At 36.6% G+C, this 18921-nt stretch overlaps 1 protein-coding gene across 1 annotated transcript in view; it reads left to right on the top strand.

Annotated features, from left to right (window-relative positions):
• Nucleotides 1-14900, top strand: part of LOC106867985 (uncharacterized) — a 33110-nt gene extending 18210 nt beyond the window's left edge. Inside the window, exons 9-17 of the mRNA XM_089353381.1 lie at nucleotides 756-866; nucleotides 2441-2514; nucleotides 3526-3619; nucleotides 4989-5050; nucleotides 7648-7774; nucleotides 9263-9396; nucleotides 10934-11104; nucleotides 11928-12050; nucleotides 13031-14900. Coding sequence (XP_089209507.1) covers nucleotides 756-866; nucleotides 2441-2514; nucleotides 3526-3619; nucleotides 4989-5050; nucleotides 7648-7774; nucleotides 9263-9396; nucleotides 10934-11104; nucleotides 11928-12050; nucleotides 13031-13336 — 1202 coding nt within the window. The 3' untranslated portion in view covers nucleotides 13337-14900. The remainder of the gene's footprint in view (nucleotides 1-755; nucleotides 867-2440; nucleotides 2515-3525; nucleotides 3620-4988; nucleotides 5051-7647; nucleotides 7775-9262; nucleotides 9397-10933; nucleotides 11105-11927; nucleotides 12051-13030) is intronic.
• Nucleotides 14901-18921: the final 4021 nt, after the last annotated feature.

The following is an 18921-nucleotide window of genomic DNA, read 5'->3' as shown; positions in this document are numbered from 1 at the left end:
ACCCCTCGCATACTACGCGTGCACTCTACCTCTGGAACTAATCCGCACGAGTTACTTCCCTTTACGCTAGCTTGACTAGCTGTAAAGGGGCATAACTCTTACTGAACTAAACCCCCACAATTCCTTCATTCTGTTGCATCACGTTAATTACCTACATAGTTGTAGTAGACTGTCTGTCCCTTTACATAACTAGATATTGATCTAATCTCCAATGGGTTAATTTATACAAACATGAAACAAAATACTAACTTTGAAATATATATTTTCACGGAGTATAACTAACTGTATTCACCTTCGCAAATGAAACGCATTTATTATTGTTATTATTATTATTATTATTATTATTATTATTATTATTATTATTGTAGATAATATTAGGACTGCTATAACTCCTCTGGAAGGAATATGTAAATAAAGAAGAAGAGTTCCATAATTAAATTTGCTGAACGATATTTCGGTATCTTGTGTACCTTCAACACATTTCTCTCACAATTGCTCTCTCAGCCCTTCTCCAAATTGCCATCTCTCTCTCCCTCAGACACCATGTCTCTCTCCCATACAGCATTGCAGCTCTCACACAACTCCTATAGACCTTTCCTTTCATTCTCTTATCGACCTTTTCTTTCATCTTCTTATAGCCCTTTCCTTTCATCTAGTCTGTCCAGACAACACATTCCCTCTCTGCTTCATATTACTAACAGTGTTTCTTTTACAGTGATGATTTTTTTACTGATATAAAATTTCTCTCTTTGCAGGAACACTTGATGGCACTGTAGGCTTTATATCTTATGCAGCCATTTGCCTTGTACTATGGTATGGAGGAAAATTAGTTAACGAGAAAACTGTCTCACCTGGACTATTGACATGTAAGTTTGATTCTGGTATACTTCACTGATGTCCTATTTTTTTGTAAGTCAACGTTCTTATTTTATCTGAACCAAATGCTTATCTCACAACAAACCGTATAAATATGAAATGAATATCTTGACTAAACAGACTATCTTCTTAAGTAATTGGAAGAGATTTTGTTGACAGATGAGGAGTGAGTTTGATATGCAGTGTACACACAAACATATACATATGCATATATACATACATACATACATACATATATATATATATATATATATATATATATATATATATATATATATATATATATATACGTATATACATCATCATTATCGTCGTTTAACATCCGCTTTCCATGCTGGCATGAGCTCACACACACACACACACACACACATATATACAATGGGCTTCTTTCAGTTTCTGTCTACCAAATCCACTCACAAGGCTTTAATCGGCCTGAGGCTATAGTAGAAGACATTTCCCCAATGTGCCATGCAGTGGGACTGAACCCAGAACCATGTGGTTGGGAAGCAAACTTCTTACCACACAGCCACACCCACACCTATATGTTGAATTTAGTCTAAATAATTAACAATTAATTGGTTTCCAAAGGTACTGAGTGGTGGCTGAGGTGGTTACATTGATATGATATATAGTGTAAGGGGTGCAGTCATGGCTGTGGGGTTAAGATGTTCACTTCCCAAGCACATGGTTTCAGGTTCAGTCCCACTTTGTGGTACTTTGCGAAGGTTTCTTCTATTGTAGCCCCCTGGCTGACCAAAGCCTTGTGAATGATAGTGTAAATAGACACAGGAAGAACCCTGTCATGTGTGTGTGTGTGTGTATTTTGTAAATAGACACAGGAAGAACCCTGTCATGTGTGTGTGTGTGTGTATTTTGTAAATAGACACAGGAAGAACCCCCTTGTGTGTGTGTGTATGCTTCTGTATTTTGACATTATGCGATAATTGTAAACGAGCGTCACTGTCATACAAGCAGTGTTGTTCGTTTCAAACATTCAGTGAGATTATGTTTGACCATGGAGGAATATTACCTTGCTTGGAAACAGGTGAGCGTTGGTGACAGGAAGGGCATCCAGCTGTAGAACAACAAATTCCATCTGCCTCAACAAATTCCATCTGAGCCCCGAGGTCGACTTTGCCTTTCATCCTTTCAGGATCGATAAATTAAGTACCAGTTGCATACTAGGGTCGATCTAATCGACTGACCCCTTCCTCCAAAATTTCAGGCCTTGTGCCTAAGGCGGCGAGCTGGCAGAATCGTTAGCACACCTGGCAAAATGCTTAGCAGTATTTCGTCTGTCTTTACATTTTGAGTTCAAATTCCGCCAAGGTTGACTTTGCCTTTCATCCTTCCAGAATCGATAAATTAAGTACCAGTTGCATACTGGAGTCGATCTAATCGATTGGCCCCCTTCCCCCAAAATTTCAGGCCTTGTGTCTACAGTAGAAAGGATTATAATGTAATATTTTGTTATCCTGAATTGTATAAAAAAGTAGTGAATTCTTGTAGAAATTTAATGAATATTGTGTATTTTTTTTTATTATGTTTTTACTGTTTCTTGCAGCATTTCTATTGTATACCTTACAAGTGGCAATGGCTTTTGCATTTTTGTCATCACTCTATGGAGATTTCATGCAAGTAAGTTGTATATTTTGTGTATCGAGTGGTTAACTGTGTTTGATATCCAAGAAAGTTAGGGGTTGTGAATCCAACCCACTAAGGGATAATATCTATCCAATATACTGCCAGAAGAATACCCAATTATTATTACAATAGTGTTTTTTTCTTTGTATTACCGAGTGCAATAAATGGGTGTGGGTAAAAAGATATTTTACTCTTAATTTATATAGCAATAAGAAAATGGAGGGGAATAGGTGGTATTCATCAACTTGCAGACATTGTATTGTGTCAATTTACTTGTTTATTTGTTTACTAAAAGGACAATAACAACAATATACAAACACATGTGACATATTATGTCATATCAGTAATTAAAAAAGGACATCTAGTGACCGAAAATGGGACAATGACTTACAGCTGTTTCAGTCTAGAGGTGACATGCCTCAGTTGATGAATACCACCTATTCCCCTCCATTTTCTTATTGCTATATATATATATATATATATATATAAATATATATATATATATATATATATATATATATATATATATATATATATATATATATATATATATATATATATATGATTGACCGTTGACCGAACACTATTCAATTTTTTTTCTCCGTGTTTTTCTCCTTGTCTCCGTATTCTTTCTGTTGAAGAGCGTAGCTCGAAACATTAAAGACTTTCCGTATTCCCGAGCGTCATACTAATACATCCTTTTGTTATTTACACCACCTGTCCTCGTCTGTTGTTGTTTTTTCGTACATTCTCCCATATATATATATATATATATATATATATATATACACACACACACACACATACACATATACGACTCGCTTCTTTCAGTTTCTGTCTACCAAATTCACTCACAAGGCTTTGGTCGGCCTGAGACTATAGTAGAAGACACTTGCCCAAAGTGCCATGCAGTGGGACCGAACCTGGAATCATGTGATTGGGAAGCAAGCCACTTACCACACAGCCTATGTTTGTTTTTCAACAATATCTGCCTTTTATTTGTAGGCTGTGGGAGCATCTTCAAGAGTCTTTGAACTGCTTGATAGGGAACCTTTAATTTCCATGGAGACAGGGGTTTGCCCAGATAAAATTGATGGAGGTAAGAATTCTTTTTTAATCATCATTTTGGGTTGCTAGAAAAGTTAAATCATGAGGCAAAGTACCTTGTGGTATTTGTTCAGGTCGATTACATTCTGAGTTCAAATCCTGCCAGGGTCAGATTTGTCTTTCGTTCTTCTTGGGTCAATGGAATAAAGCACCAATCAAGTATTGGGTCAGTGATATCAATTAAAACCCCTCCCCTCAAATCTGATGGCATTGACACTAAATCAGAAACTGTCAGAATCATTTCAGTGCAGGACAAAATATTCAGCAGCATTTCTTCTCACTCTTCATGTTCTGAGTTCAAATTCTGCTGAAGTCAAGTTTGCAATTCATCCTTTTGGGGATTCCTAACCTAAGTACCAGTTAAGCAGTGGGGTCAGTGTCATCAACTAATCCTCTCCCACAAAATTTCAGGCCTTGTGCCTTTAATGGAAGGGATTGTTATTATTATTATTATTATTATTATTATTATTATTATTATCATTATCATTATTATTATTATTATTATTATTATTGAGTGAGAGAGCAGTGCATGCCATCAAAGTGACACTGGGGTAAAATATATGAAGCCCAATATACCCATCATGACTACCTGTCTGATAAGGGTACACCAGGCACATACATCACAACCATATGTGCGCGACATGGTGATCTCATATCAAGATAAACAGTGCATGACATCGCAGGTGAGGCCCAGTTAGAATTTTCTTGAGGTCGAGTGGCTTATCCCGCTCAAAGGGTCCCTGAATAAGATTTGTTCAAGGATGTTGAGCAAAACACCCATGTTTCCAAAGGTGAATTATTCAAACCCCAAAGAATTCCTCTCAACACATGGCTATGATGCTCCCCCACTACTTCTGCTCGTCATCAGAGATGCACATATCGTCAGCCACCAAGGGACATGCTCAAGTGGTTATGGTCAAACAACTGACAAGCAAATCTGTGGTATTAAGCAGAATATTTGCTGTAGCCCATCTTTTATACCAAGACAAAACAAGGTACATGATAACACTTCCAATCAATTAAGATCAGAAGCCACGAGAGCCACTGCCTGGTACTACATCTGGGCATTTATCATCATCATCATCATCATCATCATCATCATCATCATCATCATCATCATCATCATCATCATTATTATTATTATGTACCTAGTAGTGGTAGTATTTCCTTTTTATTATATAAAACTTCTTGGCTTTTCATCCCTCTGGGAACAATAAAATAAGTACCAATTGTGCACTGGGGTTGATGTAATTTAACTTAGTCTCTACCCTAAATGTGCCAAAATGTGAAACCAGTATTTTTTCAAAAATCTGTCAGAATTAAAGATTATTATTTATCAAGGTGTTTCCATTCTGTTGCAGCCGTGGAGTTCTGTGATGTAAAGTTTTGTTATCCGTCACGTCCTGAAAATGAAGTCTTAAAGGTAATAGCTGTGATTTCTGTTTTTGTTGTTATTATTGCTGTTTAGCCCCACCCCCACCCCTCCCTGATTGAACAAAGACATTCCTTTGCAAAGACTCATCAATACACTTCGATTTTCATTCCACAGACATGCTACTGCTTTACTCTAACTACAAATCGCTGATGTGGCTGATGGACAGTACCGCCTGATTGGCACTTGTGCTAGTGGAACGTTAAAAGCACATCCGAGCGTGATCGTTGCCAGGGCCACGGATTGGCTCCCGTGCCGGTGGTACGTAAGCAGCACTGTTCAAGCATGATCGTTACTGGCGTCACCTTACTGGCACATGCTGGTGGCACGTGAAAAACAATATTCGAGGGTGGTCGTTGCCAGTGCCGCCAGACTGGCTCATGTGCAGGTAGCACGTAAAAAACACCTTTTGAGCGTAGCTGTTGCCAGAACCGCCTGACTAACCCTCGTGCCGGTGGCACGTAAATGCACCCACTACACTCTCAGAGTGGTTGGTGTTAGGAAGGGCATCCAGCTGTAGAAACTCTGACAGATCAGATTGGAGCCCGGTGCACCTTCTGGCTCACCAGTCCTCAATCAAACCGTCTAACCCATACCAGCACGGAAAGCGGACGTTAAACGATGACGACGACGATGATGATGATGATGGCAACTTCTTCCATTCCTCTCTGGCCACACCGCAGTGGAGAATGAGGCATGCTCAAGCAGGCCATTCACAAGCCGAAACTAGAAGCCAATTGAGAAGATCCAGCAATTAGTCATGGAAGACCATCATGTAACAATCCAGGAAATAACTCGTGAAGTGGGAATGAGCAAGGGGCAGTGGATCCAGTTTTAAGGGTGGATTTGTGCAGGTGGGATGCTGACGTAAAAATGAAGTCAGATACTTTTTGAATGCACCTCATAATCCAAGCTTTCCTGGTCAAGAACAACCCTCGATTTGTTCGACAGGTTCCTTTCTCTGCCAACTCGGCACTGTGGGACTTCTGGCTCTTCCCAAACTGAAAATCCTGCTGAAAGGGAATTGATGTGAGTCAGGAGAGGAAATTATGAGGAAAGCCATGACAGAGCTGCATAGCATTCTAGAGAAGGCATTCCAGGGGTGTTACCAGCTGTGGTAGAGCTGATGGGAAAAGTGTGTGAACTCCCGAGAGGAGGAGTATTTCGAAAGTGATTGAATAAAATTTGTGAAATATACAAAATTGTTTTTTCTCTGCCCAAAGGTCGGACACTTGGGAACGCACCCCATTAATGATTTCACTCATACAAAATAGGAACCAGGGAACTTCCACCACATGTCAGCATGGAACATGGGGGGTTTAAAAGATGATAATGAAACAAGGAGAATATTTATCAAAAGACTTTGACTTGAATTCTAACAATTAAAAATGGTTTTACTAGCTCCATGTTGGATTTGACCTCACCATGGGAACTGCTAGAATTATTAGCACACTCAGGCGGCGAGCTGGCAGAGTGGTTAGCACGCCGGGCGAAATGCTTAGCAGTATTTCGTCTGCCGCTACGTTCTGAGTTCAAATTCCACCGAGGTCAACTTTGCCTTTCATCCTTTCGAGGGTCGATAAATTAAGTACCAGTTATGCAGTGGAGTCGATGTAATCAACTTAATCCCTTTGTCTGTCTTTGTCTGTCCCCTCCATGTTTAGCCCCTTGTGAGCAATAAAGAAATAAGAAACGTTAGAACGCCGGGCGAAATGCTTAGCGGTATTTCGTCTGTCTTTACTTTCTGAGTTCAAATTCCATCAATAAAACAGTACCAGTCATTTACTGGTGTTGATGCAATTGACTTCCCCTTCCTCTCAAAATATGATGGCTCTGTCAAGATTGGAAACCTTTATTATTATTATCATCATCATCATTATTATTATTATTATTATTATTATTATTATTTTATGTTTGACTTTTGTTTTGCATTTGTACAAGTTGGCTCCAAGTCTCACCCAGAGACCTCAAGAGACAACAAGTAAGAAGTTCATGTTGGTGTTATGCCTAGGGTGCCATATATCTAGTCTTGTACATAGCGTTGTTCTACAGAATGTTTAAGAAACCTTAAGAAAATAATGAGTTTGTTTTAAAATTTGAGATCACATAGACAGTATTTTGCGTAGGATATGGGCAGTTCCCATGAGCACTATCTTTTGAATTTCTGTCATTTTGGGGTTTCCTGGTATCTGAGCTAGGTAGCAATCAGCCCCCTTTTGCTATCATTCCTCGGACACCTATAACAACAGGTATTTTATTATTATTATTATTATTATTATTATTATTATTATGAAAGTGGTGAGCTGGCAGAAGTGTTAGCATGTCAGGTGAAATGCTTAGCGATATTTCGTCTGCCACTATGTTCTGAGTTCAAATTCTGCTGAGGTTGACCTTGCTTTTCATTCTTTCAGGGTTGATAAATTAAATACCAGTTGCATACTGGTGTCGATGTAATTGACACATCCCCTCCCCCAAAATGGCTGCCCTTGTGGCAAAATTTGAAACCGTTATTATTATTATTATTGTTATTATTATTATTATTATTATTATTATTATTATTATTATTATTATTATTATTATTATTTCAGGGAGTATCTTTCAAGGTTGAATCTGGCAATGTGATAGCATTAGTAGGGCCATCTGGTGGTGGGAAATCTACAATCGTGAATCTTATTGAACGATTTTATGATCCAGATAGTGGCAAGATATTTCTTGGTAAGTTGAAATTTTGAAAATATTTTGCAAAAAACCATTTTCATGTATAGTCATGGTCATGTGTCGTTGTTGAAGTTTTGCTCCCAAATCCGCTCTGGTCAAGGATTAGGGTGAAGTCTGATTAAGTAGATTTATGGCAAAAGGTGCACTTTTTTTTTCTCAGAAAAATTACTTCATGTATTATTTTAAGATAGGTGCAGGAGTGGCTGTGTGGTAAGTAGCTTGCTTACCAACCACATGGTTCCGGATTCAGTCCCACTGCGTGGCACCTTGGGCGAGTGTCTTCTACTATAGCCTCGGGCCGACCAAAGCCTTGTGAGTGGATTTGGTAGACTGAAACTGAAAGAAGCCCGTTGTATATATGTATATATATATATATGTATGTGTGTTTGTGTGTCTGTGTTTGTCCCCCCCCACCATCGCTTGACAACAGATGATGGTGTGTTTACGTCCCCATAACTTAGCAGTTTGGCAAAAGAGACTGATAGAATAAGTACTAGGCTTCCAAAGAATAAGTCCTGGGGTCGATTTGCTCGACTGAAGGCAGTGCTCCAGCATGGCCACAGTCAAATGACTGAAACAAGTAAAAGAGTAAAAGAGAAAGAGTATACAGGGTAATTTGGCTGTTATTTCTAGGAGAGTGAATGACTATTTTGTACCTTCATTTGTAATCCTATTCTGTTTATATAAATATACTAGCTTAAAAGCTGCCTGATAGGGTGGCTTTTCTTTACTAACCTGGCTGAAACCACCTCTGGGGTCTGTAGTACAAATGTCTTGTTTTCATAAGTTCTGAATTAAAATCTTCCACCAAACCTTAGTCACAATTAATATTCCTAACACTAGTTGAATGATAACTATGTTATTTTACTAAATTCTTTGTTATATTTAAAATTAATTGAAAGAAACACAGAGCATCTCAATATAAATATGGTAACAAAAGGGTTAAAATATATAATAGACAAACAATTCTTAACCCTTTCGATACCAACCCGGCTGAAACCACCCCTGGCTCTGTAGTACAAATGTCTTGTTTTCAAAAGTTCTGAATTAAAATCTTCCACCAAACCTTAGTCACAATTTATGTTCCTAACACTAGCTTAATAATAACTAAGTTATTTTACCTAATTCTTTGTTATATTTAAAACTAATTGAAAGAAACACAGAGCATCTCAAAATAAATACTGTAACAAAAGGGTTAAGGCCAGTTTTTACCTGCCAAGCTGTTGATTAGCTTTGAGGGCTCCCTGATTGACTGCTACCTCTTCTATTCAACCAACATCTTGGCCTACATTGGTGTCATTATTTTTTAAAGACTGTGTTTTAAGGGAGATTTGGTTGTTAATTCTAGTGATTCAAGTACCTAAGTAGTGGTTGTCCCTTCATTGGTTCTAAATGGTTCAAAACTAATTCTCCTGATTCACAGATCAATTTCTTATTTTCTATTTCTTTCTTTTTACTATTTTCTTCATGTTTTTCTCTCCTCAGGTGGCTTTCACATTAAAACCTTAAATCCGTCTTGGTTTCGTAAGCAGATTGCAATGGTTGGCCAAGAACCGACCCTGTTTGCTTGCTCCATCAAAGACAATATAGCTTTTGGACGAGACTCAACTCCAGAAGAGGTACACGTGCCTTTCCTTTTTCTTTTCTTTTCTCTGTTTGTTTGTTTGGTTTTGTTGTTTTTCATTGCTGTTTCCATCAGTGGCATTATTCTTTATGTTCAACTACAAGTCAACCATAATCTCAGAGACCTTACTTGAAGTAAGGGTTAGTGACAGTAAGGGCGTCTAGCTGTAAAACAACGCTTCTATAATATGTATTCATCTAACCAATGCTAGTATAGAAAAATGGATGTAAAACAAACAAATGAATGAACACACACACACACTCTTTCTTTATTCCATTCAGCCATTGTTGATTTACTGTTGGATGAAAGCCTCAGTAAAAATTGCTGTTATTTAGCCCCAGGTCAGCACTAAGTAAACACACTTTTCACTCAAACACATTCTGTCCACGACCATCACTTCTATTATTCAGATATATTCTATCAATGACCATATTAGCCTTCCTGTGTATATTCTTTCTTAACACTGTAGGATCTAGTTTGAGGGCAATTTGGCTGTTATCTCTAACCAGTCAAAGAAGCATACAGAGATTTCCTTGTTCATTCATTATTTATTTGTTGCTTAACCACCTATCATCCCTGATCAAAGACATTCCCACCATGGCCATCCCATATAACTATTATCCAATGTATCCTTTCTGTTTTAAAACTGTAGTTTGTATGATTTGAGGGAGATTTGGTCGTTGCTTTCAGCAGGCCTAGCAATCACATGGAGACTTGTTTAGCCCCATGGCTTACCCTCATGGAACCAACCCATGATCAAATGATATTTCAACTACGACCATCTCTTATGGTTTTCAAGCATAGTTTATCTTGGACTACAACACCTGATATGTCCTTCATTTTTTAAAGACAGTAATGTTTGATTTGAAAGAGATTTAACTGCTTTATCTAGCAGTGTGAGTGACATTAATTTGTTTTGGAGGTCGAATATGGACGGTGGGGGTGTTCTAGAAGGGAGCAGTTATCGGGAGGAAAGGGTCTTGGAATAACTTTCCATTGGTAAATCAATCACACTGTATCTCTCTCTTTCTTTACATCATCATCACCATCATCATCATGTTCATCATTATTACATCACCACTATCATCATCATCATCATCATCACCATCATCATCATGTTCATCATTATTACACCACCGCTATCATCATCGTCAGCATCATTATGATGTTCATTATTACAATACCACCATCATCGTCATCACCACTATCATCATCATCATCATCATCATCATCATCACCACCACCACCACCACCACCACCACCATCATCATCATCATCATCACATTCGTTATTACACCACCACTATCATCATCACCACCATCATCATCATCATCATCATCATCATCATCATCACCACCACCACCACCACCACCACCACCACCACATTCATTGATATTACCCCATGACTATCAGGATCGTCATCATCATAATTTATCAGATCCTCCGCCTTCTCCTCCTAAACCCTTCATTACATTACATCCATGTTGACCCCTAACTAATAAACTGTGTCTGTGCCTAATTGTTCGTTGCAGATTGTCGATGCTGCCAAAAAGGCCAATGCCCATGACTTCATCATGTCCTTTGAAGATGGCTACGATACCCTTGTAGGGGAACGAGGAGTTCGTCTATCTGGCGGTCAGAAGCAGAGAGTAGCCATTGCCCGAGCGTTGATTATGAATCCTTCTTTGTTATTACTCGATGAGGTAAGTTGCTTTATGTCTCAGACAAGGGGACACCATCTCTCCCCCAAAGCTCTTTGACTGCATCTCTAGAAATGGTCATCGAGGCCATGTTGACTGGACACGGGATGTGAACATTAATGGTTAGCAACGAACGTAATTCCGATTCACAGATGACATTGGTACTCATTGCTGAAGCCACAGACCAATTGCAGGCCATGCTGACTGAGCTGGACACTCATAGCTTAGCTTTAAATCTTAAAATGAGCTGGATGCAAACAAAATATATGCATTATTATTATTATTGTTGTTATTATTATTATTGTTGTTGTTGTTGTTGTTGTTGTTGTTGTTGTTGTTCTTCTTCTTCTTCTTCTTCTTCTTCTTCTTCTTCTTCTTCTTCTTCTTCTTCTTCTTCTTCTTCTTCTTCTTCTTCTTCTTCTTCTTCTTCTTCTTCTTCTTCTTCTTCTTCTTCTTCTTCTTCTTCTTCTTCTTCTTCTTCTTCTTCTTCTTCTTCTTCTTCTTCTTCTTCTTCTCATCATCATCATCATTAAGGCAGTGAGCTAGCAGAATCGTTAGCACGCCGGGTGAAATGCTTAGCCATATTTCGTCTGCCATTACATTCTGAGTTCAAATTCCGCCGAGGTCGGCTTTGCCTTTCATCCTTTCGAGGTTGATAAATTAAGTACCAGTTACACACTGGGGTCGATGTAATCGACTTAATTCCTTTGTTTCTTCCCTCTATCTTTAGCCAGCTGGAGATGATGTCTCCTGGAGCTAAAATTACAGTAATGATGTGTTGTGAAGTGAATGATAAAATATTTCCCTGGTGAATTGTTGTTTACAGGCTACGAGTGCTTTGGATGCGGAGAGCGAACATTTGGTACAGCAAGCCATTGACAGAGCATTGGTTGGTCGAACAGTGATTGTCATTGCACATCGGTTGTCAACAGTGAGAAACGCAGCACAGGTAATGGCTTCTACTTCTGTTAACACTATGGTTAAGTTTTGGGGAGGCATCCTATACACACACACATGTGTGCGTGTGCCTATATATGTATAGGTATATTTATATATATCAATATATTATAAATTAACTACCAACAAAAATAATTGGTAAGCTAACTCAAAAAATCATCACCAAAATAGCAGAAAAATCGACTGTGAAGGTATGTAGACTCCTCAAGAATCGATCCTTTTGGTTATAATAATAAGAAGAAAAGAGTTATGAGTGTGTTTTTTCTGGTGTTATATTTGTTTTTCCTGAGGATGTGTAAAGGAATTTTGATTTATTAAGTCTCTTAATGAATCTTTTCTTTGTACAGAAATATATATTGAAGATAAATATGTTCATTTAATGTATATGGTTTTGCGTCGTAACTCTTTTCTTCTTCTTCTTATATATATATATATATATATATATATATATATATATAAGCACCCACTACACTCTCGGAGTGGTTGGCGTTAGGAAGGGCATCCCACTGTAGAAACTCTGCCAAATCAGATTGGAGCCTGGTGTAGCCATCTGGTTTCACAGTCCTCAGTCAAATTGTCCAACCCATGCTAGCATGGAAAGCGGACGTTAAACGACGACGATATATATATATATATATATATATATATATATATATATATACATATATAACCCCCCACATACACACTACATATATATACAAACATATAATTCCTAGTTTTGTTATTTTTGCTGTTTTATTTTCATTTTGTTTGGTAGTTATATGGAAGAGAGAAAGAGAGAGAAGAGTGTGCATGGCTGGAGAGGAAAAGAGAGAATGTGAATGAGAAAGAGTGTGTGTGAGAAGTTGAGAGAGAGAGATGAAAAGAGTGACAGAGTGTGTGTGCGTGTGCATGTATGTGTGTGTGTGTGTGCGCATTTCTTTATTTTCTTTTTTGTCTTCATCTTTGTTATTTCGTTTTTTCCTCTCTCAGGTCCTTGTCATTGATAAAGGTTGCATCGTTGAACAAGGAACCCATGATGAGCTGCTGGCGTTGAATGGAGTTTACAAAAGACTCGTTGTTCGTCAGCTGGCTGTCCCCGGTAACTTTGATGCCCCGAAGCATACCACTACTGCCGAAAATCAGAATCTCTTCCAGCCATCTGAAGTTTTCCCAGAGAATACACTGTCGGCACCACTTAGCCGCAGTCTTCCAGCAACGGCGTCAGTCCCCATTCACTCTCGAAGTCATCAGCCAATTGCAGAAGAATGCCTGGCAGGGAGTCCAGCTATACACTGACTCCTCAGACTCGTCTGACCTCACCTCCTCACATTATGGTTTTTTTTTTCTTTCTTATTTTTAAAGGGAAGTGGAGAAGGGGGGAGGGTGTTGAAATGGCAGTGGTCAGTCATTTTTTTTTTTTTTTTCTTTTGTAAATTTGAAGCTGCAGCTCAGAATATTCTTGAAGTATAAAAACAAAAAGCAAAAAATATAAAAGAAAAAAAAAAGAAAAGAAAGGCAATAAAAAAAAATGAATGAATTGTGAGAAAAATGGAATTCATTTCCATTCAAGAAGCAGAAATTTTAACAATGATGTATGTGAATGTGTCAGATTGTGTGTGTGTGTGAGAGAGAGAGAGAGAGAGAGAGAGAGAGAGAGAGTGAATGTGTGATTGATAATTTACCTAGAACTCTTTTAACCCTTTCGTTACCATATTTCTGTTGAGATGCTCTGAGTTTCTTTCAATTAATTTTAAATATAAAAAAAGAATTTAGTAAAATAGATTAGTTATCATTCAGCTTATGTAAGGAACATAAATTGTGACTAAGGTTTGGTGGGGAATTTTAATTCAAAACTTCTGAAAACAAAGATCGGATTGGTTTCGAAAGGGTTAAGAATTGTTTCTCTATTATATATTTTAACCCTTTTGTTACCATATTTCTGTTGAGATGCTCTGTGTTTCTTTCAATTAATTTTAAATATAACAAAGAATTTAGTAAAATAACTTAGTTATCGTTCAGCTAGTGTTAGGAACATAAGTTGTGACTAAGGTTTGGTGGAAGATTTTAATTCAAAACTTATGAAAACAAGACATTTGTACTCAGAGCCAGAGCTGGTTTCAGCCGGGTTGGTATCAAATGGGTTAAACAGGATGTGCCTGTAAATTTTTTGTGCATTTTTAAAGAAGACAATATCCTAATGTGTTTGCTTTATATTAAGGACTGGGATCTGGACGTGTATAGAATATCTTCCCTGTTTCATTTTTTAAGATATTTCTACAGAAAAGAAAATATTTAGTATGTTTTTTTTTTGTTTTTTTTTTGCTTCCTTCTGTAAAACCTTATTGTTGTCTTTCAATTCATTGGACATATTGTCATCTTGATATCTGCTTTATTTTATTTCTGCGGTTGGGAGGGATTGCAACAACAAATCACAACATGGTTTGGATTTTCATCAAATATATCATTAAACGATATATCAAATATGTTAACCCTTAAACAACAGACATCATCAATTGATGTTTCAAAAATGTGACATGGCGAGAGCCATCATCAGAGAAAAAAGTGAATATTCTATGGCACTTTTCAATAGTGAGATTGTAAATTTTTTTGAGTGAGAGATTAACTATCATTATAGTTTTTGTGAGCGGCTATGTATTATCATAGATTTTTAAAGTGAAAATAAGTATAAAAAGGGATTTTTTTTTTTTGGTTTTTGCCCATTTTGCACATACATTTATGCAACCATTTTCTGCCATTTAAGGATTTAATGATATATTAAATTATTCCACATTAAGATGTACAGAATGATATATGCAACTATATATTATATTGAATAATTTATTAAATTATATATTATAAATTATTAAATTATAAGTTATAGTAAATACTGTATTTTAACGTGGATAAGGAACCCCTTAATTTTTGGGGGCTTAAAATTTGTGAAAAAAGTTTTGTAAGGGATTAGGTAAATTTTGGTAAGTGTACCGGCACTTATCAGGTAATGTGTTTCATTTTTGTGGGGGGAGAGAAGGGGAGAGTGAGAAAGATGGATGAGAGACTATGGATATAATAAGAAAGAAGGGGCCGTCTATGAAATACAAAAATACAGATTTAACAGTCTCAATGAGCATGAGTAAGGATTGTTTGGCAGATGATTGCCATACGTGATGGCCGCTTTATGCGCATGCCATTGCTTGATGAACAGAGAGCGACTCATCCAACAGGACGTCGCAACCCATTGGGTGTTGGCCTGAGGCTTGTGATGTTGTAAATCATGGAAATCTGAGGTTCAAGGAATTAAGTAATTTATTAATATCTATAATACTATCCATGTATAAGAAACTCCTTTATTTTTTAAGCCTTTGACAAAAAAGGGTTCTTTATTCACGTTAAAATATGGTAATTTACTACCTGTTTGATTTTCATTGAATATTATAACACATCAAATGTTTCATCAAATATTTATAAAGCATCAAATGTTTTAAGACTTGTTTTCCTCTGTTGAAAAGGAGGTTAATATTGTGGGGCTCCATGATAAAGAATTAATCATAATCCCTCTGGTTTCTCTCTTGAGGAAGTGTTTTTTTTTCAGTCAGAAGTCCTTGCTGTCTTGGGCCCTTCTCTTGCAACATATAAGAGTTTGGTGGGTCTATTCTAAAACTGAGGTACACAAAGTAAAGATGGAATGATAACTGCAAAGAAATAATTGTGATAAATAATGCTGTGGTTATTTATATATTCTATTTGGTGAGATGGTGTGTGTGTGTGTAAATGTAATCGACTTGTCCCTCCCCTAAATTTCAGACCTTGTGCCTATAGCAGAAATGATTATTATTATTATTATCATTATTATTATTATTATTATTATCATTATCATTATCATCATGCCAAGGTCGACTTTGTCTTTCATCCTTTTGGGGTCGATAAATTAGGTACCAGTGAAACACTGGGGTCAATGTAATCGACTGGTCTCCACCCACCAAATTTGAGGCTCTGTGCCTCCAGTAGAAAGGATTATTATCATCATCATTATTATTATTATTATTATTATTATTATTATTATTATTATTATTATTATTATTATTATTCCACTGAGGTCAACTTTGCCTTTCATCCTTTCTGGGTCGATAAATAAATTCCCTTCTACACAGAGGTCGATGTAATCAGCTGGTCCCACCCACCAAATTTCAGGCTTTGTGCCTGTAGTATACAGGATTATTATTATTATTATTATTATTGTTGTTGTTGTTGTTGTTGTTGTTGTTTTGAACATTTTCTACTGCCCCGCCATACACAGTTATGTGTTTTTAGATCTGTTATTAAATTGTATCAGTTTTGCATTATTGTAGGGTTTGGTTTGGTTTGGTTTGGTTTGGTTTGTTTGTGATGTTATTTTAGTGTTTCATGTGTTGTGTGGTGGATTGTATAATGTGGTGTGTGTGTTTAGTTTGTTGTGTGGTGTTTGTCGCTTGTATGTGCTGTGTGATTGGCGTTGTTGTTGTTGTTGTTCTTATTAAGGTGGTCAGTTGGTAGAAGTGTTTGAACATTGGACTGAATGTCTGGGGCTATTTCTTTCGGATCTTTATGTTCTGAGTTCAAATTCCGTTGAGGTTGATGTTACCTTACATCCTTCGAGGGACAATAAAACAAGTACCAGTTGTGTGCTGGGGATCAATATAATCAACTAACTCCATCCCCTCCTCTTGTGCCAAAATTTGAAACAGTTATTTCTACTTTAATGAAAATAAGTTAACAGTAATCTTTTTGTTCCCTTTGCAATCACATGATTTTAGGTTCAATCTCACTGCAAGGCACCTTGGGCATATGTCTGGCCCCAGGCTGATCATTGCTTTATGGATGAATTTGGTTGATGGAAACTGTAGCAAGCTTGTCATGTATGTGTTTGTGTGTGTGTTTATGTGTGTGTGTGTGTGTGTGTGTGTGTGTGTGTGTGAATATTGATGTTACACTTGTCACTCAAATTCTTCCAAGGTTGACTTTACTTTTCATCCTTTTGGAGTTGATAAAATAAAGTACCAGCTGACCACTGGGGTCGATGTAATTCACTTACCCTCTCACCTGAAATTGCTGGCCTTGTGCCAAAATTTGAAACCACTTCTACACTTTCTTCACACACAATGGGATTCCCATCTACCAAAACCACTTGCAAGGCTTTGATTGACATGAGTCAATAGTAGAAGGTGCATGCTCAAGGTGCCATGCAGTGGGATTGAACCCAGAACCATACGGTTGGGAAGCAAACTTCTTACCACACAGTCACTCTTGCATATATATATATATATATATATATATATATATATATATATATATATATATATATATATATATATATATATATATATATTTGTGTTTACATATGTAGATCTATCTATCTATCTATCTATCTATCTATCTATCTATCTATCTATCTATCTATCTATATATATATATATATAAGCACAAATAAAGGTTACAAACCTCATTAAGGGATAACAAAATCCTATGAAATCACTGGTTACCTATACAAAGAATATTACATATTACAGTTAATACTCACCTGCAGGGTGACTATATAAACTGAGGTTTACATATATTTATTTATCATTATAAGATGAGAAAATAAAGATAATTCATAAATTATTATTTATCAATTAAAAAATTGACAATTTTGTAATTAAATAATAATTTATTAATTACCTATGTATTTTCTTCTCTTATAATATGTATATATATATAAATATATATATATATATATATATATATATATATATATATATATATATACAAACATCTATACACACACGCACACATATATATGTATGGATTAAAACAGTTTCATTCATTAATTCATTGGTACTCTTGAGTTTCAAGTGTGATGCTAGTCTTCAGCCATTTTGATTTTGATTCAAATTCAAAATGACTGATGACTAGCATCATACTTGAAACTCAAGAGTGCCAATGAATTTGAATCAACCTGTTTTGATCCATACACGCAACTCCCAATAAATTTGTTGAATGCCCTTCTTTCGTTTGCCAAAACTCACTCATATATATATATATATATATATATATATATATATGTAAATATATAAAAATAAAAAGATAAAGAGAGCAAAGGTAAGGTTGAAGAATTTTATGGATAGAGTCTTACAGCTGTTTCTGGGAAGATCCAGTACTTTCCTTCATCGGAGACAAAAAGAATAAAGTAATCTATTATTATATCCATAGGCGGATATTTTTAGTATGAAGTGGTAAAGAGTGTGATGTGCTGAAAAAAGAGAGAACAATACTTGAAGTGTAGTTTCATTCCAGTGTACTGGATCTTCCTAGAAACAGCTGTAAGACTCTATCCATAAAATTCTTCAACCTTACCTTTGCTCTCTTTATCCTTTTGTTTTTATATATTTACAGACACACACGCTAATACACGACTTATAATACCCAATCCTGTTCATATAACGATTGGGGCAAACTAATCGGTATACAGCACTTACTCGGTATTATTTGTATCCTCCTGGGTTTGGTTAAATCCAATACCCTCCTCAACCTTATATAATGTATATATACACACATATATATATGTATATATGCGCACACACATAAAATTATAGTCTTAAAGGATGATTTATTTATTGTTGTTTAACTCTGGTTGAGTGGCTGTCTGTGATGGGGTGGAGGAAGTGGGGAGGCTGCTGATTAAATTAATGTTTAATTGGTGATGTACAGATGAACATGCGAAGATGGGTGTGTCTGTGTATGTGTGTGTGTGTGGTGGAGAGCAGTTGGGATTGGGTGGGCTAATGAAGCTGTCCTGATAGCTAGGCTGTAAAATATATCTCGTTAAAGACAGCAACGAGTTTTGTTGAAATGATGCCGGTTGT

Source organism: Octopus bimaculoides, chromosome 6, assembly GCF_046866305.1.
Source record: "Octopus bimaculoides isolate indiv1 chromosome 6, ASM4686630v1, whole genome shotgun sequence".
NCBI classification, from domain to species: Eukaryota; Metazoa; Mollusca; class Cephalopoda; order Octopoda; family Octopodidae; genus Octopus; species Octopus bimaculoides.
Note: the sequence above shows the minus strand (reverse complement) of the source record. Positions and strands in the feature narration are given on the sequence as shown.